Source organism: Durio zibethinus, chromosome 21 (genome assembly GCF_047325235.1).
Source record: "Durio zibethinus cultivar Kanyao isolate XHJ-2024 chromosome 21, ASM4732523v1, whole genome shotgun sequence".
Classification (NCBI taxonomy): Eukaryota; Viridiplantae; Streptophyta; class Magnoliopsida; order Malvales; family Malvaceae; genus Durio; species Durio zibethinus.
This window is the reverse complement of record NC_143182.1, coordinates 1,406,076-1,429,801: the sequence shown is the minus strand read 5'-3', so window position 1 is coordinate 1,429,801 and position 23,726 is coordinate 1,406,076. Positions and strand designations below refer to the sequence as shown.

Below are 23,726 nucleotides of genomic sequence, written 5' to 3'. Positions count from 1 at the left end.
GACCAGAATTTGGCAACCAACATTTATTTAAGGTATTACTTATATGATGAATGTACCCATTAAACCTTTCAATATAGAGAATGGAATTTTTTTTTAAATTAAGTAGAAAAATATTTATATTTATAATCAAATTCTAGATGAATGGGTTTTTTTTTGTAAATGAAAATTGAAAGTAATAAATAGATAATAATAAGTAGGAAAGACAACTGGTTATTAAAAGAATAGTTTGAATAATGCAAATTCATCTTATCTCATGCTATAAAGATTATTTCAAAGATTCATTGTCTCTTGAATAAAAAAATAAAATATATTTTTTAAGATAAATAAAAAAAGAATACAATACTGAGGAGGCAATAGGCTAAGAATGAAATATGAAGTATTATTGGCTCTAAATCCTAAAAGATGAAATTCCTAAACAATAAATAATTAAGCTTAAATGATTTGACAATTTAATGGTTTTACATGACATATTAAAATTACATACGTGATAGTCCACATGTTACAATTTTATGTAACATGAATGAATATATATATATATATATATTAAATATGGATAAAATAATAAATTTGTAAATAAAATAATAAAAATATATATTAAAATAAACAAATTTCAATTAAGTTAGTGAGATTTTTGAGTTAGATATTAAAAAATTTGAATTTGACTCAATAAATTAATTTATTAAAGTTTAAATTTTGTTCGACAATAATCAAATCGAATTTAAATTTTATTCAAATAAAATCCAAATAATTTATAAACATATATATCTCATTTATATCCCTAATCACATATGAATTTGGATAATGAAAACCGTCACATTATTCATATGGATGTGGCAAATGAAAGTCTTCATAAGATATTTGTTCCACACGGACACCGTAAATCAGTGGTGTTTCTTAGGGTGGGGGATCATATTTTTTCAATTTCAACTACTTGTTTAATGTCTGGCTTGGCTATACATATTTTGAAGGATGTCAGTCCAATCAGGAATATGGGAAATCTATCAAAGGTTTTCAATTGTTTTACACAATATATTGATTGGATTAACCAAGAACTGACGTTTTTGATAAATCCATAAATGCCAGAGCGGGATGTGTTTCGCTTACAGCATGGAGACACTAAAAATATGATCCATTGTTTGGTATCATCTTGTGCGAGTTCACACCGGCAGCCTAGTTTCATGGAAAACACCAACGTCTTGAAGGAATGCTCAATGCCTTTCGATGCTATGGGTTCTATATATTTGTTACATTGGATGTTCATATTGTTATAGACGAAGTGTACTGTTCTTCAATGAATTAACTCCTCGATTTATTTATCTGCTTCTTGAGTGCTTCAATTTGTCCATTTAATTCTACTTTCATAGAACAGTAATCAACACAGCATTACTGTTGAGCCCAGCGTTATCTTCTAATTTATTTGTAAAAAAAAAAAAAACAATGAAAGCAATAACAAAGGAAATCTTTGGAAAAAACTTGTCAGTTGTAATTGTTTCGTAGGTAGACCTTCCACCACCACCACCACCACCACCACCACCACCACCACCAAAGTAACGGGGGCAGCTGAAGAAAGAACATGCTGCGATCCGGATATAATGTTGAATATGCTGAAGTACCTTCACGTCCAAATCAAGCACGTTCCACAAACCATGTTCGTAAAATGGGTCCCATGGGAATACCAGACTTGAAAGCCATTTTCATTTCATTGCAATAAACCGAGATATATATATATATATATATATTTAAAAAAAAAAAAGTGCTGAAAATGGTTTCAATAATAAGGTTTCCCCGAGTTTCGGTAACCAATGCTTGTCAAATAACTTTTGACAATAAAAGACAATGTGGATAGGCGGAGTAAGGACAGTATCCCCAGCTGCCACAAACTTATCAATATATCATTAGGTTTTCTTCTTCCCTAGTGGATCCCAGACAAATTTCTTATGAATTCTTGGCTTCATTCTATTGGTTAATTGGTCCCATTCCATCCATAAGGATGAAACCTCTCCTGGCCTTTTTGAGTGGCTTGAAACCATTTCCCAATCACATTCGGTTTCATGTACGTATAAGTTGCGTTTCTTCTGGCTGGAACCTAACCACTAATTTCTACCACCCGTGACCCATCACTCTTTTTTTCTTCAAGGTACGGCCGTCCTTTTCTTTACTTACTTGATACATCAATTCAAAACGTTAAACTACAGGAAGAAATGAGCAATTGAGGGTGGAGAATCAAATTGGTTATACTTATTTGGAAAAGCAAAATTATTCAAACTCGTCTTACATCTTAGGCCAAGCATATATGATCAAAATAATGATTTGAGGTTCTTGAACACTAACCGAAATTACAGTAGTAGACAACTCCAACTTAACAAAAAACAAGTATCCAAAATTCTGGGAAAAGTCCAAGAGAAGTAAGAAATTCATAAACTTACAGAAACTCTAACCTCAGTTTCGTTCCATGTTGCTATTGATGAATCATAAGCAACAGAAGAAAATTGATTCTGTTTCTTATTAAAACAAAAGAGAACGTGTCACAACTGGAATGACGTCTTCAGTGGAATCTCCAACCCAAAATCACAAGTTTCTCCTGAGAGTTCTAACCAAACCTAGCAAAGTTCTTTTGCAGCTGCAACAACAGCCTCTGGAGTTAAACCAAATTCCTTGTATATTCTCCCTGCTGGTGCACTTGCCCCAAACCGGTCAATTCCAATTGCCTTCCCTTTGGCTCCAACAATCTTCTCCCACCCAAATATTGATCCAGCCTCGATACTCACCCTAGCTGATACAGAAGATGGCAAAACACTTTCCTTGTAGGCATCTGATTGCTCATCAAAGAGCTCCCAAGAAACTAGGGAGACAACCCTAACGGCCTTTCCTCCCTTCCTTAGTTCATCAGCGGCTTTAGCAGCAATCTCCAACTCAGAACCAGTTCCAATCAGAATTACATCGGGTTTATTGCCTGAAGAATTGTCAGAAACAATGTAGCCACCCTTTTCAACCCCCTCAATGGAAGTTCCAGCTAGTTGGGGCAGCTTTTGCCGAGAGAGGGCAAGAATTGAGGGTGTCTTCCTGTTGAGGACAGCAACCTTGTATGCACCAGCAGTTTCATTTCCATCAGCTGGACGAAGCATCAAGATGTTAGGCATTGCACGGAAGCTTGCCAAGTGCTCAATTGGCTGGTGGGTTGGTCCATCTTCCCCAAGACCAATAGAATCATGGGTCATAACATAGATAACACCAGCTTGACTCAAGGCAGAAATCCTAATGGCAGCCCTCATGTAGTCAGTGAAGACAAAGAAAGTAGCACAGTATGGCATCAAGCCAGGGCTGTGAAGGGCAATGCCATTGCTGATGGCTCCCATTCCATGTTCCCTAACACCAAACCTAACATTGCGTTCCTCAGGGGTGTCCTTCTGGAAATCACCATACATTTTGAGCAAGGTCATGTTGGAAGAAGCAAGGTCTGCACTTCCACCAAGAAGACCAGGGAGTACTTTTACAAGGGCATTGAGATTTTGTTGAGAGAGATTTCTGGTAGCATCAGCTGGGCTCTCAGGAGTGTATTTCTGGAAATTGCAAACAAAAAAAGGCTCAATGACATTTTTACATTCCAATATAATCATACTGTATTAATCCCTATGAAGGAGATTGTCTAAGAATATGGGTGTTTGACTAAGGACAATCAGAGGTCTACTCACTGGAAGTGCCTTCTCCCAGCCAGCTGGTAGTTCACCAGTGATGATTGACTTGAGCTCTGCAGCTTCCTCTCTGTACTTCTTCTCATATTCAGCAAACTTGGCATTCCATTCAGCTTCAAGAGCAGCACCTTGAGGGACATGGCGACTCCAGTGACTGCAGAAATGCCAAGAAAGTTTTGAACACCAAAGCAGAAAACATAAACAGATGCATACGTAGAAATCTCCACTAATCTCCTTACCCTTTAACATCTTCAGGTACATGGAAAGGCTCATATGGCCATCCAAGGTTTTTCCTAGTAGCATCCACTTCCTTGGCACCCAGTGCACTACCATGTACACTGTATGAGTTTGCCTTGTTTGGAGAACCATAACCAATAGTGGTTGTCACCTACAAAGAACAAGAAGAGGAAGCAACTTCCATAAAATGACATCCTGTGTCATGCAGTTTTTACAAGCCTAATCTGTCTATAAAGTCAATAACAGAATCAAGTGAAAATATGAAGAGAGATGCAAGATTTTTCAATTTACAATTATGGCATTCTTTATGCTTCTAATATGATGCAACGCCTTTTTAACAAAACCTATAGCATAGAAATTAGTTTAACTAACAATGATGAAACTTCGAATTTCAACCATATAAGATTTACATCAATGTAAAATGCAAGCGCATTACTTCCAAACAAGATTTAGGAATGTGAGCATTTTGAAAATATCTAACCTTGATCATAGTGGGTTTGTCTTTGACAGCCTTTGCTTCCTTAATAGCAGCACGAATATCATCATAGCCAGTGTTTCCATTCTTGACCCATATAACATGCCACCCAAGCCCCTCAAAACGCTTATCAACGCTCTCAGTAAAGGCAATTTCAGTGTCACCATCAATCGAAATGTGGTTGTCATCGTAGAAAGCAATAAGCTTCCCAAGACCCCAGTGTCCAGCAAGTGAACAAGCTTCATTAGCAATACCCTCCATTTGACAACCATCTCCCAAGATAACATATCTACAAAAACAAAGGCAGATATATCAATAAAAGATTAAGCATCCAAGCAATAGAAAAGAGAGAACTAGTGTGTAATCATACGTGTAGTGATCAATGATCTCATTGTCTGGCTTGTTGAATCTAGCAGCCAAGTGTTTCTCTGCAAGAGCCAATCCAACAGCATTTGCAACACCTTGACCAAGAGGACCTACATGTAAAGTAAAACGCCACATATAAAGTACATACATTTGGTTTATTTTTAGTATGACATTTTTTATGATAAAAAACAAATACAATCACTTTCAGAAAGGAATCTAACTAACCAGTTGTGACTTCAACTCCAGGTGTTTCAAAGTTCTCGGGATGTCCTGGGGTTCTGCTTTCCCACTGACGGAAATTCTTCAAATCATCTTCCTAAAAGATAACCCAATGATCATAATTTTTAGTCCTTCAGTTCAAGAATCAACCTTTTTTTTTTACCATGAATCACCTTAAAAAACTACTACCTAACAATTAAAAAAATCATCAAGAAAACATTGAAAAAAGAATATAAAGAAATTTACCCAGATCCAATTTTCACCAACCAGAATTAAAAAGAAAATCCAAAGTTGAAAATTTCAAATAGAAATTAATTATAAAAAGAAAAGAATTTTTGTAAAAAAATATTTACCAGGACACTTTCGTAACCGGCGAGGTGAAGCAGAGCATACTGCAACATACAACCGTGACCGGCGGATAACACGAAACGATCACGGTTGAACCAATAAGGGTTCTTCGGGTTATACCTCATGACTTCATCGTACAAAATGTGACCCATCGGAGCACAGCCCATGGGCAACCCAGGATGACCTGAATTCGCCTTCTCGACAGCATCAATAGCCAAGAATCTGATCGTGTTGATCGATTTCTCCACTAAGGAAGTCTCGGCGGCAGTGCCAATTGTCTCCACGGCAGCAGCACGGACTTGGCGTTTCTGGTTGGAGCGCGTGGGAAGGCGCCGACGGGAAGTGGAAGCGCGGGGGGCGGTAGCTTTGAGGCCGGAGAAAGTGGGAAGAGAGAGGGTGGAGAGAGAGACGCGGTTGTCAGAGGATTGGTTGGAGCCATGGGAAGAGATGCCGCGAGCCAGGAGGGCTTGGGATAGGCTAAGAGAAGAAGCAGAGGCCATTTTTTTTTAGATTGAGCCGAGTGAGTGAGTGATAGGGTGAGGTTGGCGAAAGGGAAGGGACCCTCTCTTTGTTTGATAAGGTGAAGAGAAGAGAGTTTAATTGTTATAATCGAGAGGGAGAAGGCAAGAATTAGTAGCCACCAACTCTTATTGATCTTCTCGTCTGCACAAAGGGACAGATAGAGTCAGCTGACCGTTAGATTCCAAGATGGCCATATCTCCACCATTGACTGTGGGTAGGAATTTGATATTGCTATCCCTGCCTTTCATTTCTTCTTTTTTTTTCCCATTTTTTTTATAAACCTTTTCCTTTTTTAAGGTTGTCCGTGTGCTCACTCCAAAAATCCTTTTCTTTTTAAATTTTAATGACTGAAGGTTTTTTTTTTTTAATTTTATGTAGAGATGCGGCGTTGCAATCCGATTAAAACTGTAAGCCTTTGTTGATAAATTATAAATAATAGATTATTTATGACAAGATTACCAGACAAAGCCCCGAAATTGGGAGTCAAAGCCGTGTGTTTGGAAGATATATATATATATATATATATATATATATATATAAACGGCATTTGTCTATATTTGAAATTTAATTCTCAAAATAATATTATAAGAAATATTCCATAAAAAAGAATTTAAAACCTTTGGCCGCCTCTGGAAAATTATATTAATGTAAAAATCTTTTTTATTGGACCAACATAACGATGCTTAACTAAAGATAGCATCATCGAAAAGCAAAAGGTGGAAGGTTGTTGGCAGGTAGAATTCAACCTACTTCGGTGGAGTTGGTCAAGAATATCTAACTTGCTTCTTGGAATTGAATTTTTTGTTCAAAAATCTTGCAAAAGTTAGGTTACAGATAAGAGTCGCCTGCCAATCAAAACTTTAATCCTACGCTCATTGTTCACGTTTGACTACTGTTTAAATGCAATTTAAGCATGTATTAGAAGTGAACATATTTGATTAAAGTATAAAGTAGGAAAATCTTTGCCCAATCGGAGGATAGCAACACAAGCAAAAACAAGATCAAAGTTTAGCTATTCGTAAATGTATCCAGCAGCAGCAATCACATGATCAATGGGCCAAGGGAGAATGAAATTACCAATTTAATTTGCTACGAGGTCAATGGGTTATCTCGTACAAACAACATTTGAGACAAACCCATGTTCTAGTAATTGTAATGGTTAGTTCAGAGACTATCCATTGGAGGAATATTTCAGTATGAAGCACATTTTTCATTTCAAGCAAAGGGAAGGCCCTCGGTTTTGTCTGTTTATCATCAAGGAAGAGAAGGCACAAATGGAAAAACGGGTGTAGCCTTCCTCTAGTTCCATCTATAGCTTACATCATTTTGATCCGTTTACAGCTTGAGGAGGAATTCCTAATCCCCCTAGCTGTAACACAATAGGCTGCTGATGCTGATCGAAGAGAAGGTGACTTGTCAATATAAGCATACCGTTCGTTACCATTCCAGTATAAAACAATCCGATTTGTGCAAGTATGCGACCAGCTATCACCTACTCAGCATGGTTATACCATGTATGTTAAGCACTGAAAATATGGCGATGGACAAGCATAAAACAATATGTGTGTGACCATGCATTTATAGTTGCAAGGAAACTAGAAGTTTAAGCAAGTGGCACAGATGACTGGGAATTAATATTACCTAGTGCAAGAGCTAATTGAAAGGAACCTTCTGTATGCTTAGTTGTCACCTGATTCAATAAAACAACCTGCCAAAAGTAGGAAAATTAGAAACCAGAAAGCATCTGATTCAATAAAACGACCTGCAAATGGAGGCAAGGTAGAAACCAGTAAGCACACAACCAAAGGCGAAATCATCTATGTGCCTTCTGATACACTCCAAAGACTGAAACTACATAGTAATAAGCATGATAAAAAAAGAAATAAATAAATAAAAATAAAAAAGCATACAGAAAAGATGCATCATGATTAGGTAGGTCAAACAATGTTCTATGAAAAAAAATAATTTGAAGTTTACAAAGAGAAAAAACTTGTTCTTACCGCCAAACTGTACTTTTTGGCCAGCTTCATCAATTTTAAAGCCATTCCACTAAGAACTCGAGTCCTGAGGGCCATGTCATCAAAATCTTGACGGAAATGGAAGGTAACACTATCCACAACAACCACCTTTACCTGTGGCAATAATGATATATCCATTCACTGATCTAAGCAAGTAATTAGCAGCACTGATAACCAAACAAACCCCAAGACAGATATTGCCTCAACAAAAAAGGATAGGAGCCAGCATATTACTACTATACCTACATCTTTATGTTCTGAAATGAACTTGTCTAAGTAATTTATCAGGGCAATTTGCTCTGTGTAACTGCAGATACGGAAATAAAATATGTTTTCCAGCATATCCTTGGGTTGCATTCTGACTTTGCATGCTTGGAAATCCTTCCTTAAGAACCTGTTATATTCTGACATGTCCTCTGTGCATGCTTCAGCAATTTGAAATGCACGCTCCACCATAAAACTGCCTTCCGTGTCTAAGCATCATATGATCACAATGTCAGCAACCTAAATCTAATGGCAAACCAGTACATAAACATGCAGCAGTTTTATGAAAGTTACCGATATATATGGCCTTCCCACCCAGGCCCCCAAAATCAACTGGAATTTGAACATTAACAGCTATTTGAATCCTGTAAATAGAAGCGGAATTACTGCAAAATAAATCTGATGTAACATGCAAGCAAAACCTTGACAACAAGAAACAACCCCTACCCCAGCTGTGTTTTACCAATGCCTGGGACTCCACCTATCAGAATAAAAAAGATAATATTTTCACTAACAAAGCATTTGACAATTTATATGTACTTTAATACAAAATTAACAATTAGAGTACAATGATGATTATAGAATGAACCAAATAGTCCAAAGAAGAATAGAGAGTGGGACCAACCAATTTCAGTAACTTCTTTGCAATGTATTCCACCACCCAAGATGTTATCTAGATCCGCAGAGGACGTAGTTATGTGCATCAATGACTCCTCCTCATGGAGCAAATCCCAGGCATTCTGTGCACCTGCCAAAAGATGGAAAGTGTCCAAAACTATATGAAGCTGAAAAGGTCATATGGGCATAAACTAATGATTCCATTTTCCCTTTTACCTGAATAAGAAGAAATAAAAAAAGGGCAGTTTCAAATTTCAATAAACATCAGTGTGAAGGGAACGCATTAAGCTTAACTTTACCAAATAAACCGAAGCTAGCCTACACGAAAGCTCTATATAGCAGAGAAACGATGAATACCTTCAACAATTGAACAATTTGCATTCGACATTTCTGATCCCTTACTATGTGAATGAGATGCAACCTTCAGAATATCCAGAGCTTCACTTTCAGAAACTTTTAATTCTGCATAAAAAGAAAAACAACGTTAGGAATATGAAACTCTGCAGGAACAGACACCGATTCAAGCAGAAAAGAGATTTTTCAGGTTCAAGTCTTAGAAGGAAAGAAAAATGGGGGAAATTAGTAGGCATTGGTGTTTTGGAAATAATTCAAATTCGATTGGTAGAAAAAACAAACAGCTGGTGGGCTTGCATTGCTAAAATAGGGAGATGTACATAAGAGGTAAAGAGTTTATCACCTCGAGCAAGGTCAGATGAAGAGACAGAAGAAAGTGAAGAGAGGGAAGTGTAGCCAGCTGATATTAGCTTGCCTCTTTGCGACGCTGAGATTGGCAGCCTCCATATTTCCATCTCTAACTTCCTTGCTTGGGCTTGGCGCCCAATAAAAACTACAAAGCGCAGACTCTTCATTTCTAACAAAAAGAGCACGCTTCATGTTAGAAAAATTCGGTGGATCTTGTGTGGGCCCGATTGGGATTAACCTGGGCAAACCAGCCTTATACTCGAGAGCCCAAAAATTCTCATATGCAGTACCCATTTCAGGGCCTCTCTCGTTTTGAGCCTGGCCCTTTATGTGGGCCCATAACTCATTATCTACATCACTACATGTGAATCATAAGAAAACAACAGAGAAGCGGTGCAAAGCTCAGACGATTTTACAGAGTACTGAAGCATGATATGCAGCTCTCTAATTGCTTTACGCCTTTACCCATAACGGGTTTCATGAATATGTTTGATGCCCATCTTCGTATTCTGAATTGGTGCCATCTTAACAAGCAACCTGCATTACCCATCAGATAGTTAAGCTGAAGGATCCTTGCGACGTTTAGACTTTAGACCATTCGAGGATGGATCCCTATGAAGATTAACAGAATAGAGATGTAGGGTCTGGATGCTTCCAAGAAGAAAAAAAAGTAATTAATTGATCTTAAATGCATATATCAACTTTAGATTCTACATTTATTATTTGTATGACTTCTTATCTGTAAAATTAATTGGGTTTCCAACATTGATCAATTTCTATTTCCAATCTTCCATAACAATTGTTTTTTTAATTTAAATTTTAAGATTCTCATATAAAAATTAAATATTACTTAACAGAGTAAATTTAAGAAAATACTCTTAAAACACTTGTTAAAAAAAAAAGCAACATAAAAGTTAGTATAAGTTGTATGTATATATTGAACAATAAAAGCAAAGTATGAGGACAAATCTTAGTTAAAACAAAAGTTAATTACAGGTAAACTTTGAAGTAGTTGACCAGGCATTTTCAGACCATTATAGCATGCGTCTTGTTTATAAGGAAGTGTGACCAAGGAGAGTAAATCCAGTTGTCAAACCTTCAATGTGGAGTATCCTGATATGGTATCTGAAGTGAACAATGGATAACGTCTTGTTGTCTTGTCCCATGTTTTAATGCAACAAAAGTCATTTGCCAAACCAACATAGACAGGAAAAACGAGCTATCATTTATTGTCACAGACACGGCTTGTATATTTATTCACTCACCACATTCATTAGTAATTCAGTATCCCCATTACTCTCTTCCCTCTTTTCTCGTTGAATTTCGTACAAGGATATGGAGACAAAGCAGCAATCTTCAGTTAGCTATGGTATTGAGGTACGGAAGTTACAGGTTTCCTTGCATGTTTCAATGCTTATCTAGATATTGTTGTTTTGTTGTTTCACCTGCTTCTGTTGATTTGAATACAACTTCCCCTGTTTGATTCTTTCTTCTTCTCTTGCGTTGCATCTTGCATGGAAGGTGGTTGAGCTTGAGCCTGATCAAGCAAAGGACGATAGAAAGAGACCTGATGAGAATGCGTGCACAAAGGATGGATCGCTTGACCGCCATGGCAAGCCAGCCATAACGGGTAGAACTGGAGGATGGAGATGTGCTATGTTTGTATTAGGTAAGAAGCAAATTAAAAACAGATACACTATCAGTCCGTCAGTGAAGTATAATTAAGGATTTTGCAGTTCACAGTTGGATTTAATAAATATCCATTTAATTGAATATAATAATTTTTATTGTTTTATAATGCTCATTTTGTCAACGTGTGGCCCAAATTGTTTTTGTCACTCCTCAAAGATGAATTAAATGATGCCAAGAAAGAAAGTGAAACTATACCACACTTTCTGACATGTTTTTTCTTGTATGATTATCCGAAATAGGAAGAATTTATAATCTGTCTCCCCCCTCAAAACTAGAACTTAAAATTTTTTAATATAGAGGTGTTAATTATCTGACTGAGCATGAGGGTATCATCAATCGGGTGCAAAAAGATTATCTTTTCATTGTATAAACCCATGATCCAATGAGTCTGCATCTCTTACATAATTGGGTTTTTTTGTTGTCTAACAGTGAATCAAGGACTTGTTACGCTTGCATTTGCTGCAGTGGAGGTGAATTTGGTTCGGTTTTCAAAATCTGTTCTGAGACAGACTAATGCAGAGGCAGCAAACAAATTCGGTAGATGGATGGGTACTGTTTATCTTTTCTCTTTGATGGGTGCTTTTCTAAGTGACTCCTACTTGGGTAGATACCTGACTTGTGTCATATTTCAGGTTCTCTACCTTATTGTAAGCAAGCTTCACAAGTACTTGATTATCATTTCTATTTCTGCTTTCCTTGACAAAACCTGCACGAGTACATATGAGCATATTAAAAGTCTTTTTATTTGTGCACATTGAACTGATTTTAATTGTTTTCCTCTGTTTTCGTCAGGGGTTGATAGCACAGTCCTTGGTGACGCAATTGTTTCTATTAAAACCTCAAGGTTGTGGCAGACTAGGACAGTTATGTGAACCTCATTCTCCAGCTGAAATTGCAATATTTTATGTGGCAATCTATCTGATTGCATTAGGTAATGGAGCCCCTGAACCTGCACTTGCTGCATTTGGAGCTGACCAGTTCGATGAGGAGGATGATGAAGAAAAGCAATCAAAGAATTCATTTTACGGCTACTTTTATGTGGCCTTAAACCTGGGATCCTTGTTTGCTGAGACAGTATTGGCATACATACAGAACATTGGGAACTGGATCCTGGGGTTCTGGATATGTGTTACTCGTGCAATGGTAGCATTTTCCTTGCTCTTGTGTGGGACTTTGAGGTACAGACACTTCAAGACTGTTGGAAACCCCATTTCCAGGTTCTTTCAGGTGATTGTAGCTTCCGCGAGGAAAATAAACCTTCCAGTACCCTCAGATGGGGAAGGGCTTTATGAAGTTCAAAGAACGGAAGACAAAAGTAATGGGGTCAGAAGAATTCTTCACACTGATGGCTTCAAGTAAGTTTTTTCGTTGTATCTGGTCACAATATATAACCTTAATGTGCTTGAATTTCTCGTGTAAGCTAAGGACTGAAACTACATATGGTAGTTTTTTAAGGTAATGTCATGAATAATTCTGTTGTAAATGGCAGATTTCTTGATCGAGCCACCATTATCACCTCGGCGGACATTTTCTTGGTAATAAACAAGGGTAAAACAGCAAATCCATGGTATCTTTGCACCATCACACAAGTTGAAGAAGTGAAGTGCATTCTAAGATTACTACCAATATGGCTCAGCGCCATTCTGTCCTCTGTGGTGTTCATACAAATGCTTTCTCTCTTTGTCGAGCAAGGAGCTGCCATGGACACAACAATCTCAAACTTTCATATCCCACGAGCCTGTATGTTTGCATTTGACATTGTAAGCACATCTACTTTCATTCTATTGTACGACAAAGTCATAGTTCCTTTATATGTAAGACTAACAAAAAGAGAGCTTACGCCTGCATCCGAGCTACAAATAATAGGAATTGGTATAGCTATTGCAATGGTATCCTTGATAATTACAGGCATTATTGAGCAGCAAAGACTAAAATATGCCAATGGTAAAAAGACAAGTGCTTTAAGCATTTTCTGGCGGACTCCACAGTATGTGCTTGTGGGAGTGTCTGAAGCATTGGTATATGTTGCCCAAATGGAATTTTTTGTATCCCGAACACCAGATGGATTGAAAATTTTGGGAATTGGGTTATCAATGTACTCTTCAGCATTGGGTAGTTATATGTAGTATGATTTTGACAGCAGTGATGGAAATTACATCCAGAATGGGAAACCAGGTTGGGTTCCACCGGATTCGAATGCAGGACATTTGGATAGATACTTCTTTCTCTTAGCTGCCTTGACTGCACTTAACTTGGTCCTCTTTGTTACTTGCGCTAAGCGCTATAATCCCATATCTTTCGAGAACAGAGCTGAAACATAGAAACGGAGACTCGAGATCAAACTAACGAAGCTTGAGCAGTTCTCTGTTTATCTATTTCCAAATGAATGTTATAATATGTGTTATCCCTCAAAATACTAGTATCGTGCTTATTAAAGGAAAATTCCAATACACCAATAATATACATTTACCAATTTTTTCATATATGCTTTTATACATTAATATCTATAAATTTTATTTTTTACTTTTAATATAAAGAGATTAGCTCTGTTAGGTAATATTTAATATGGTGATCTATGTATGATGATTAAACTATAATGTTTGATTATCATTTAATAATTTTATGCGACGATGATATTGAATTACAAAGAATGATTAAATTACTATTTTAAAGAATGATTTAATTTTCATTCAAAGGAGTAGAAAACTTTTATCACAGAATGATGTCATACGTAAAATTAACAATAATCAATATTATTTATTTCATATATAAATTAAAAACTTACTTCTTTTTAAAATTAATTTTTATTATTTCATATTATAATTTTTATATTTTCAAACTAGTATTTATTGTAATAAAATCAAAAATATTTTATGTGATTTTTTAATTTTTTAATTTTATTTATAATATAATCTTTTGATTTTAATATATTAATTTTATTTTTAATTAAAATTTTGTTTACATAATTTATACTATAAAAACTTACTTACATCAATAAAAAATTTTTTAATTTAATAATTTAATTATATTTATTATGAAATAAATACAATATTATTAATATTTTATATACAAATTATTATCTTTAAATAATATTGAAGTCATTAATTTGTATAATTATTATAATATATATGATTATTTTAGTATTTTTAAATAAAATAATATTTAATTTTTAATAACATCAAATATAATAAACTTTAATTATTAAAAATTAATAAATTTTAATTAAAAATAAATTTAAATCATAAATTATAAAATTACTTTAATAATAAATTATTATGATAATTTTAAAAATAATATTAAACGCTGCTTAATGGTAAAAAATATATATTTAAACAGTTAAGGTAGATGGTCAGTAACAGATACAGTACTGAAAAACAATAAAATAATGAAAAACGAGTTACTCCATCATAGGGTTTGTTTTGTCTTTTCCTGGTGGACGACTAGAAATAAAGCTTTACCAAAGTTTCCTGTTCAAAGCTTTACCAAAGCTTTGCTTCTCTTTCGTTGTCTTCTTTATTTTGTCTGAAAATATTCCCCGTCTCGTCCGGCTACATCTCCTCCTGTCAGGTAAAGTTCTTCTTCCACCCCGGTTTATTTTCCGACAAAGTTAAATAAAAACACTAGCTAACACAAACTTTAACTGGTTAACTGTGTAGTTTTAGGTCTTATAGTACTGTACAATTTTAGATTTGGGGTTTCAATTTCTTGCATTTTATCTTTAAACTAAGGGCTTTTAACATAAAAGATTTATGTTATTGCTGGAAGCTGATGGGTTTGCTAATAAAAAACGTTTTATTTACATCTTGTTTATCTTTCCAAAATATTGGGTTTTTTTTTTTTATTTGTGTGATCATGCGTTGGAATCGAATTAGCTATTGAAGAATTCAGTGTGGGTCTCTGATTTTTTATGATTATTTGTTCAAAGTTTTATCATTTATTTCTTAAAACATTGCTTTGTCTAGCTGAGGTTTGTGCCTATGATGTGGAGTTGAAATGATGAATGTCGGAGTTATTTTTGTTTGAAAGGGCTTTTAATTGTTTATTGATCTAGTTTTAATCTATTGTTTTTCATGAAAATGTTTTAATTTATCAATGGCAATTGTTTTCAGGTTGAAGGTTATTATGTTTTCTGGATATATTCTGAATAGGGCTTGTGATCTTTTCGGGTATGCTCAGGTCCTATCTATTCTATTATATACATGACATATTAGTCTGTGTTCTCATGGGGAATTTGATAGAGATGGTTGTAGATTTGTAAATTACATTCAGTTTGAATACTCATACAAAACATTAATCATGGCTAGAATAATAGAGCATGGTGAAAGCTAGGTGTTTTTTATACACTCAATTTCATGTTGATGTTTTGCGTCATATTTTATATACCTGAAAAGTTGCATAAGGTTTTCTTACCTCCCTTCTAATAACTGCTAGATTCTATTAATAACATTTTCGAAACTTGAAGGTGTTCTGGTAGCAGTGTTTTCTCTGAAAGATTCCATTTCAAGTGTCCCCTTGGTTGGTAACAGCTATGCTACCGACGGGGGCAAAAGATACTCAACTCCGTGACAGCAACAGTCAAAAAGTCTACCCTCAACCCATGGAAGAGACCTTGAACCAGAATCCTGAAGCTGTGGAAGCTCTGATATCCAAAGTATTTACAAACATCTCCTCCCTCAAGTCTGCTTATATTCAGCTCCAAACTGCTCATACTCCCTATGACCCTGAAAAAATCCAAGCTGCTGACAAACTTGTAATATCTGAATTGAAGAATCTATCTGAACTAAAGCACTTCTACCGAGAAAACAACCCCAAGCCAGTGTGTGCTTCTCCTCAGGATTCTCGCTTAGCTGCCGAGATCCAAGAACAACAGAGCTTGCTGAAAACCTATGAGGTTATGGTAAAGAAATTCCAGTCCGAAATTCAGAATAAGGATTCTGAGATTCATCAGTTGCAGCAGCAAATTGAAGATGCAAACCAGAAGAGAGTGAAACTGGAAAAGAATATAAAACTTAGGGGCTTGTCTATGAAGGAATCTGAAGGCTTAGGAGAAGAAAATGGATTCTTTCCTGTGGATTTGACCCCTGAGCTCTTCACAGCCGCTGTTGAATCTGCTTTCAAAGCAATTCATGATTTTTCAAAACCATTGATCAACATGATGAAAGCTGCTGGCTGGGACCTTGATGCTGCCGCTGACTCGATTGAGCCCAACGTTGTTTATGCCAAGAGAGCTCACAAAAAATATGCATTTGAGTCCCACATTTGCCAGAGGATGTTCAATGGGTTTCAACAGGAGAATTTCTCCATTAAATTAGATAATCTTACTGTCACTAAAGAGAGCTTCTTCCACCAATATCTGACAATGAGGGAGATGGATCCGTTGGACATGTTGGGCCAGAATCCTGATTCCATATTTGGGGAATTTTGCAGAAGCAAGTACTTAGTGGTTGTTCATCCAAAGATGGAAGCTTCATTCTTTGGAAATTTAGACCAGCGAAATTATATAATGGGTGGTGGGCATCCTAGGACTCCATTTTACCAAGCCTTTCTAAAATTAGCTAAATCTATTTGGCTTTTGCACAGGCTAGCTTATTCGTTGGACCCCAATGTGAAGGTCTTTCAAGTTAAAGGGGGAAGTGAGTTCTCAGAGGTTTATATGGAAAGTGTAGTGAAGAACTTGATAATGGATGAAACTGATCAGAAACCAAAGGTTGGGCTAATGGTCATGCCTGGCTTTTGGATTGGTGGCAGTGTCATTCAGAGCCGAGTTTATCTCTCTGGAATGAAGGTTAATGAGTAATCACCATCTCTATGCAAGTCTTTGTTCCAATACGGCGTATGTATTAATATAGTGTGCTGTTTTTCTTTGTGATGTGTTTTTATTGCTGTACTTTCGCAGTTGTATTACGACATAAGGAGCTCTTTATTTCTAGACCAAGTTTGTCTGTCTTTGTTTGCTTTAACTGTGCGTGTGGGTTTGATTGCATGCAAGATTGCCGCGGACTGTCCATGATTTTTGTAGAATCAATATATTCTGTGCTTCTGCACGGTTACCTCAGATAACTGAAGAGCAAATGTTAGGAAGAGGTTATGGATGATAAACGCACAGACATGCTGTGTGATAATCGCTGTTTGCATTTGAGGTTTAATAGTATTATTAGTTGGTTGCCATAAGCGAGTGGAATAGACAAGTAAAAGCAACCATTTTAGATATCTGTTTGTTTCTTATAGCAGAAAATCATTCAGAAATGACCTAGGAATCAATTTATAGTAGGGTAGGCCTAATCCATCCCTTTTTGCCAATGCCGCCCCTTTTACGCATCTCAAATCTGTTGAAGCTTGAGAGTAACCATATTCCCTTCCCACATTCCCTAAATAAAGAACAATCACAAAATGAAAGAAACAAGTCCTCAAATCTGCCAATAAGTCCATTCCTCAATGGGCTTGGACGGGCACCACAAATACAAAAAAATTGGCCCAAAACTTAAAAGGGTGTGGAGTCACTATGAATAGCCCAATCAGTATCTAATACATATGCATTGAACGGCCCATCCGGAGGCGGCGCCAAGGACCTGGGTGTTTCTTTAACGGTGTAAAGAACAATTTTCCGGGAGAGGTGAGTTTTTGGAAAATTCCCTGAAACTCAAAAGGGCCAATAATTAACCGCAAAGCAGAAAGTCACAAACTAACAGAAATAAGAAACGGAGTTATTTGTGCAGTTTTATATTGTGGTAAATGGAAATTTGAAATATTTGACCATTTTTAAAACAAAGAATTCTAAAACAGTCCTCCAATAAAAAAGAAAAAATGCACCATTTATTATGGTCTACAAACAGTAACAATTCACATAACTTCTCGATCAGGGTACATAAAAATTAATAACATTATTGTATAAAAGCACCTAGGGGAAGAAAATTCACTTTAATCATGATCACACACAACTAGCTAAATGGAAAATTGTATCAACCCCCCCTCCCCAATTAACTTACAAATATGATTCTCTCACCAAACAAAGAGGGTTAAGGGTAATGTGAACCCCCGAGTTGGATACTTCATAATCTCTTGCCAACGGTATATGTATGGATAACTTACCTTAGGGTCTATTATTTATGCAATAATGAGACTCGTTTACTTATTTAGCCAAGGAAACACATTCGGTGATGAAGGTAGCCGAGCTGTAAGAACTTCGACCCCAGTTTCTGTTACCTGCATGTTAATATCCATTAGAAACTGTGAGAAGTAAGAAACACTCGTGTAGATGCCATGATTCTCTATCATTAAATGCCAACTATAATCACAAGCAAGCACCATATAATCGCATATCTTTTGGTTACTACTGAAATTCATGAATGGTTCCGAGATAAAAGCAAAGTCAACACAAATATAACCAGACTATTACAAGACAACCATGAAGGTTGCACTGGTAAGTAGCTAATCAGGAGCCAAAGGTCATTCCAAACATTTATCTAAAATGACAAAAGTTAAAAACACTAGACAATACATAGCGGTATGATGAAAAGAAAAAACAAATGGGAAAATACAAAGTTACCAAAAGAGTATGCTCAAACTGAGCACTGCGTTTGCCATCTGCAGTAACAGCAGTCCATCCATCAGGCCACATTTGATCACGCCAAACCCCTACAAGAGCAAAATCCATCAAGACATAGCAAACAAAACAAAAGGATTATAAACCACTATGCTTGAAAAGTACCCAACATCAAGAGTTACCTGCATTAATCATTGGTTCGATTGTAAAAGTCTGCCCAGCTTTCATCACCCCAACTGCTTTATTTCCTGCTAATGTTAAGGGAAGCAGCAGATAAAAGAAACAGAAATTACTTGCAACTAAGAGTGGTTGAATCAATTTCATGAACTTCCCGTTTACAACAGCAATTGAATCATTATACTTCATTGAGGGCTTTCCATGAAGCATTAAGGATAGTCAAACATAAAACGTAATTGGTTTGAGAAGCCTGATCTAACAAGGATACTTCCATAATGGGGAATATTTGGGGCACAGTGGAAGAGCTCTCCAATGCCATGGCCACAATATGATTTCACCTATAGTAACAAAAGATAACAGAGAAAGAAATAAATGGAAACCGTAATTAGAGTAAAATATGAACCAGGATGTATAATTGCATAGACCAAATTACACATTACCACAGATAACCCTGACATGGAAGCATGGCGATTAATCACTTCTCCAATATCACGAAACCTCACTCCAGGTTTAACTGAATTTCAGTGCATAAAAAAAAGAAAGATTAATCAGAAATCAAGTCTAAATAGTAGTTTTGAATCAACTCAAGTAGATATAAAGAAAGCAGCTGTCTCTGTGTCTGTGTACCTATGCATGTTGATGCATCCATGGGGCATGAGGTTCAAAAGAATGTGATCCACTTAAAATCAAGAGACCATTGTCAAAATTTTTCTAACTAAATAACTCTCTAAATTACACAGTTAGCACCTGCCCTTCCACATAGAAGGCAATAGACTACCAAAGACCTTCAACATTGAACACTTAATATCCATCTGTTTGAGTAATCATATCCAAGAAAATGAAATACCAAGCACATTATTTCTTGATCATTTTATCTTTTAAAAAAAATCTAAAAGAAGTAACAAATTATGAACACAGGTTTAACAAATTATGTTCGAAGAGCAATGACATCATCGACATGGCACGACATGCTTAGTGATTGAAGAAAGTGGGAATTGAACTAAATCCAGCAGCCATCAAAAGTAATTCTTTATTTTATGATCTCTAGGAGATTGTACAGATTGCAATATGTAAAACTCGTCAATAAAAAGACTTTTTGAAAACTTAGCAGAACAAGAAAACATTAGAGAAAATGTGATGCTGAAAAATTGAATTATTGCAAATAGAATATGAATCACATACCGATAGATATTGCTTTATCTAAGCACTCATATGTACACTGAACCAGCTTACGAGATGCTTCATCCATGTTTCCCACAAAATATGTTTCGTTTAAATCACCTGCATGATGAGTCTATCCTTTGTAAACTATGGAGTTTCATTATTTTCAGCAGCATTTGCATCAAATATTAAATGGACAGATTCCTACCATGAACACCTTTGTAGTAAACAGTGACATCAACATTTACAATATCACCATCCTCCAATTTCCTGAGGCAATTAGAACATAGTTGATCACCGAATTCCAGTTCAGGTGCATCTAAGTAATTGACAAATACCACCAATAAATGTTAAAAACTTTTAAGTTTTTCGAATTAGAATGAAACTAACACCTTGCATCAGGAATGCCATGGCATATTACTTCATTAACTGACCTGAAAAAGAAAATGAAACATGTTTACTTATTCAACACAATAAATCCCCATCAAATTCAAAGAATATGTACAGAAGTACTTACGTGCAGCAAGACTTTGGGAAGAAATTATAATTGAGAGGAGATGGATATCCTCCTGCAGGAGAGATACACACATATAAAGCAAAACCATAGAGATAATCATTCATTAATTGTGCAAAATAAAAGGTCATTCAAAACATGCACCTGCAGCAATAGTTGCCTCATGAACCACTTGATCAATTTCATCTGTTGTTACACCAGGACGGATCATCCGTGCTGCTGCATCCAAAACCTCCCTTGCAATCTAACAATAGAAATTTAAAAGCCAAGAGAATTTGTAATTACTCAAAAAATACTAAAAATTAATTCCGAAGAGAATTGGATGCAATTGCAATTGAAAAGGATTTCCAAAGAGAATTGCATGTAATTGCCAGTGCAAAGGATTTCTCATCAGTTCCTCCTTTCCATTCTAGCAATTATTCTTGAGGTCTTAAGGTTTGTTCACACAGAAAAACAAATGGATTTGCCTTTTCCTATATAGCAATTATTGAGCCAAAGTCATAAACTAGGGGGACATACGTGGGCCATAATAGGAATTGACTTACTAAAAAGAACTTCTATATTGAATGGAAGCAAAATCCCAGAAGCATTCTACATAAATTTGTTATTCCTTTAGTTTAAACTGCAAATTTGGGCCAATCCATTCTGCTATCTGTTTAAAAGAGCTTAATGCAGACAGGCAGCAACAGTGAGCTTATTATCAAGCTATGGTCAATCCTTCCAGTTGACAGTATGTTCCGTAAACCAAACTATGTTGAAGCTCATTTTAGGATGATATGTTTTGCTGAGGGGAAAAACCTTTATTTTCACATGAAGCAGAGTAATGTGACCTTTTAATGAAAATGTGAAGACATGTAGACAACAACATAGCATGATAAACTCCCTAGAGAAAGCATGGTTGTGTGATTGCAAAAAAGAGAGAAAAGAGGAAGATGGGTACTTACTCGACAAGTTTCTCGCATTCTCTCAATTTGATCTGAAGTCTTGATCTTCAAACAGATGCATCAAATTTAACAAGAAAAGAAATAACAAAAAGATAACTATAAGGAACAAATAAAGTATACAATAATTCACTAAGACTAACGAAGAGATTTCACAAGTATAAACTTACCTCAACATGATGCTGCAAATCACTATTCGGCTCAACCTTTGGAATTCCCTGCATGTGAAAGGGTAACAATAATATCTTAGGGATGCAAATACCAATAAGCCGAGAGGAAAGAAGAGAGAAAATAAGTTTACTTGTTCATTAATCTCTCTCTCATCAATAAGTTTTCCACTCAAATTGCTAATAAGTATTCCACATGCAAAAAAAAGAAAAAAAAACTAATTTAGAAATACTCACATCATCAGCCCAATCAGGTTTTGCAATGTGAGCAGGTACAATACGCTTGGCAGATATGGGATATGGTCTAAGTGTCCTGTACAAGGAAGATAATAATAAAAATCAGAAATAAAAGGGGAAATATTTATCTAGGAAACAAAATATAAACAAAAGCTTGAATATTCCACGGTAAGTAAGAAATTGATCCAAAAGCAGGAAAGATATGTAGCGTATAAGATAAGCTAAAATCATAGAGAAGTACCCTGTCCAATAAAAATGGGGAAGTTTAGGAGTTCGACTCTGCCCTTTCCTCAAGCAATATAGCCAACCCTTACTAGCTAAATCAGAATTTTGTTCACCAGCAGTATCTGTCCCAAGTGAGGACAGCCTAGCCTTCGAATGAACTGATTTGTGTGAGCTCCAAGAATCCTTGAAACAATCCTGAGTGCTGTCAAGGAAAACAACATAAATAACAGAAAATGAAAAGCTTTATCAAACATCTTTCAAATTTTTATTAAGAACAAGAAAAAAACTCTGCTTTCATCAATGAATTAAGCTAAAAATATAAAAATCATCAACCAAGTTTTAGTCAAGGATGGAATTTAGTACATCCTTGGCATTTTTTATATAGCCTTGACATACAACATCGGAAAGTGTAATATGAAGATGAAATCAAACAATTAATTCACTGCAGCATATTATCTATAATCATTCCCATAATAATCAAAGATACCGAACAGAATTTCAACATCATAGAAGAAAATGATTACATACCAGAAAGCAGCACCTTCACGAGGAAGCTTTAAGTCCACGCACTTGGGACACCTGCAGATAAAAAGTTACAGTGTTACATCAGAAACAAAGGATGCAACTCGATTCTCAAGTTATTCTATTAACCAAACAGAGTCAAACTCAAAATTTCTAAAGTCACAATTTTGATCACTGCCAAATGCTAATAGTCTTCCTTTAGACCTAGTTTGGTTGGCGCTTCTGTTTTTTGCTTTTTGATTTCGTAATTTGTCTCATTATTTCAGTTATTGTCTATTTTTTGCTTTACACTTTCTATTCAAAAAAGCAAAAATGCAAAAGCATCAACCAAACGTACTTTGATCATTCAGGATGTCTTAAAGTCACAAATTTGATAATTTCCATGCGTTAATCGCACCAACACAATGATACCCTGACTCAGAAATTTCTGTGATTGTAATATGAGAATAAACAATAATTAAGTAATCACATACTGAAGATTAGCAGGCTTGCCGCAACGAGCACAGGAGAGTGTCTCCACCACATCCGAGCCACCGGCCATCGAACCTCAAATTTACTACTCTCTTTTTTATGTGTAAGATTGAGCCGCCCAGTTCAATTCAAAAAGGAAAACGGATAGATGCAGTAAAATAGTTACAATAAGATGCACATACGAGTGCGCTTAAGGCTCTGTTTGGCTCAAAAAATTTTTGAAAGAAAAGAAATTGGCTGTTATTGAAAATTTTGGAGGAAAATTTTATTGAAAAATTAAGAGTTAAACCCTTATCTATCAGCCAACATCGAGATCAATTCGGTTATGATAGACACAAAAAGAGGTTGACAGTTTGAGTTTCTGTCGAGAGCTCAACCTTGGCTGAAAAGCTTAGTTGTCGGCTCACGGAAGAAGAAGAAGAAGAAAGACGAAAGAACAAATTGGAGATTTTAGGGCATTGAATATTCTTCTCCTTTAATTTCAACTGGGCTTGATTTAAGGTTGGGTTTTAAATTGGGCTTTTTTATATCTTAGACGTGGGTCTACATGACTTTTGATGGCCTTTTTTACCAGGCTAGATCAACCTTCCAAAGGCTTTGCCTAAGACCAGGCCT

The 23,726-nt window shown here is 35.9% G+C and overlaps 4 protein-coding genes and 1 pseudogene across 9 annotated transcripts; 2 read left to right on the top strand and 3 right to left on the bottom strand.

Moving 5' to 3' along the window:
* Window positions 1-2,256: 2,256 nt before the first annotated feature.
* LOC149512745 (transketolase, chloroplastic) lies at window positions 2,257-5,957 on the bottom strand. The gene is made up of 7 exons (XM_089750104.1): window positions 5,343-5,957; window positions 4,996-5,086; window positions 4,775-4,880; window positions 4,411-4,693; window positions 3,932-4,080; window positions 3,693-3,846; window positions 2,257-3,560 (listed from the first exon to the last, which is right to left on the bottom strand). Exons 1-7 carry the CDS (start codon window positions 5,835-5,837, stop codon window positions 2,601-2,603), a joined length of 2,238 nt encoding a protein of 745 aa, XP_089606230.1. The 5' UTR covers window positions 5,838-5,957; the 3' UTR covers window positions 2,257-2,600.
* Window positions 5,958-6,903: 946 nt separating this feature from the next.
* LOC111304606 (DNA repair protein RAD51 homolog 3-like) lies at window positions 6,904-9,642 on the bottom strand. 2 transcript variants are annotated; one of them, XM_022901321.2, is made up of 9 exons: window positions 9,457-9,636; window positions 9,117-9,221; window positions 8,767-8,889; window positions 8,589-8,622; window positions 8,436-8,506; window positions 8,124-8,350; window positions 7,860-7,991; window positions 7,501-7,567; window positions 6,904-7,351 (listed from the first exon to the last, which is right to left on the bottom strand). In XM_022901321.2, exons 1-9 carry the CDS (start codon window positions 9,626-9,628, stop codon window positions 7,176-7,178), a joined length of 1,107 nt encoding a protein of 368 aa, XP_022757056.2. In that variant the 5' UTR covers window positions 9,629-9,636; the 3' UTR covers window positions 6,904-7,175. The 2 variants fall into 2 exon arrangements, with proteins under 2 accessions (XP_022757056.2, XP_089607091.1); XM_089750965.1 differs by having other exon boundaries at window positions 7,251-7,385; window positions 9,457-9,642.
* Window positions 9,643-10,796: 1,154 nt separating this feature from the next.
* On the top strand, window positions 10,797-13,474 carry LOC111306352 (protein NRT1/ PTR FAMILY 7.2-like; annotated as a pseudogene). The gene is made up of 5 exons (XR_016331722.1): window positions 10,797-10,838; window positions 10,920-11,130; window positions 11,583-11,800; window positions 11,946-12,508; window positions 12,643-13,474. The product of XR_016331722.1 is annotated as a protein NRT1/ PTR FAMILY 7.2-like (transcript).
* LOC111304604 (methionine aminopeptidase 1A-like) lies at window positions 13,329-23,541 on the bottom strand. Of its 3 annotated transcripts, none has more exons than XM_022901317.2 (17): window positions 23,114-23,541; window positions 22,647-22,697; window positions 22,135-22,320; window positions 21,894-21,969; window positions 21,660-21,707; window positions 21,493-21,537; window positions 20,693-20,792; window positions 20,552-20,603; window positions 20,427-20,468; window positions 20,243-20,304; window positions 20,056-20,154; window positions 19,314-19,387; window positions 19,142-19,211; window positions 18,879-18,944; window positions 18,700-18,788; window positions 18,243-18,356; window positions 13,329-13,463 (listed from the first exon to the last, which is right to left on the bottom strand). In XM_022901317.2, the coding sequence occupies exons 1-16, from the start codon at window positions 23,179-23,181 to the stop codon at window positions 18,279-18,281; spliced, it is 1,206 nt and encodes a 401-aa protein (XP_022757052.1). In that variant the 5' UTR covers window positions 23,182-23,541; the 3' UTR covers window positions 13,329-13,463; window positions 18,243-18,278. The 3 variants fall into 3 exon arrangements, with proteins under 3 accessions (XP_022757052.1, XP_022757053.1, XP_022757051.1); XM_022901318.2 differs by lacking the exon at window positions 13,329-13,463 and adding an exon at window positions 17,335-17,786; XM_022901316.2 differs by lacking the exon at window positions 13,329-13,463 and having other exon boundaries at window positions 17,945-18,356.
* On the top strand, window positions 14,639-17,082 carry LOC111304602 (protein GRAVITROPIC IN THE LIGHT 1-like). 2 transcript variants are annotated; one of them, XM_022901310.2, is made up of 3 exons: window positions 14,639-14,720; window positions 15,263-15,319; window positions 15,616-17,082. In XM_022901310.2, exon 3 carries the CDS (start codon window positions 15,682-15,684, stop codon window positions 16,948-16,950), a length of 1,269 nt encoding a protein of 422 aa, XP_022757045.1. In that variant the 5' UTR covers window positions 14,639-14,720; window positions 15,263-15,319; window positions 15,616-15,681; the 3' UTR covers window positions 16,951-17,082. The 2 variants fall into 2 exon arrangements, with proteins under 2 accessions (XP_022757045.1, XP_022757046.1); XM_022901311.2 differs by lacking the exon at window positions 15,263-15,319.
* Window positions 23,542-23,726: the final 185 nt, after the last annotated feature.

Bases quoted from the DNA above. Each gene is read 5' to 3' on its own strand.
- LOC149512745 (XM_089750104.1), bottom strand. From the start codon at position 5,837: ATGGCCTCTGCTTCTTCTCTTAGCCTATCCCAAGCCCTCCTGGCTCGC. The intron at 4,881-4,995 runs GTTAGTTAGATT...CTTTACATGTAG, and splicing joins TGGAGTTGAAGTCACAACTG to GTCCTCTTGGTCAAGGTGTT. The intron at 3,847-3,931 runs GTAAGGAGATTA...GCATTTCTGCAG, and splicing joins GTACCTGAAGATGTTAAAGG to TCACTGGAGTCGCCATGTCC.
- LOC111304606 (XM_022901321.2), bottom strand. From the start codon at position 9,628: ATGAAGAGTCTGCGCTTTGTAGTTTTTATTGGGCGCCAAGCCCAAGCA. The intron at 9,222-9,456 runs GTGATAAACTCT...CTTTTTATGCAG, and splicing joins TTCATCTGACCTTGCTCGAG to AATTAAAAGTTTCTGAAAGT. The intron at 8,890-9,116 runs GTATTCATCGTT...ATCTTTTGGCAG, and splicing joins AAATTGTTCAATTGTTGAAG to GTGCACAGAATGCCTGGGAT.
- LOC111304602 (XM_022901311.2), top strand. From the start codon at position 15,682: ATGCTACCGACGGGGGCAAAAGATACTCAACTCCGTGACAGCAACAGT.
- LOC111304604 (XM_022901317.2), bottom strand. From the start codon at position 23,181: ATGGCCGGTGGCTCGGATGTGGTGGAGACACTCTCCTGTGCTCGTTGC. The intron at 21,708-21,893 runs GTGAGTATTTCT...TTTCACATGCAG, and splicing joins AACCTGATTGGGCTGATGAT to GGAATTCCAAAGGTTGAGCC. The intron at 18,945-19,141 runs GTATCCTTGTTA...TAACATTAGCAG, and splicing joins AAATATTCCCCATTATGGAA to GAAATAAAGCAGTTGGGGTG.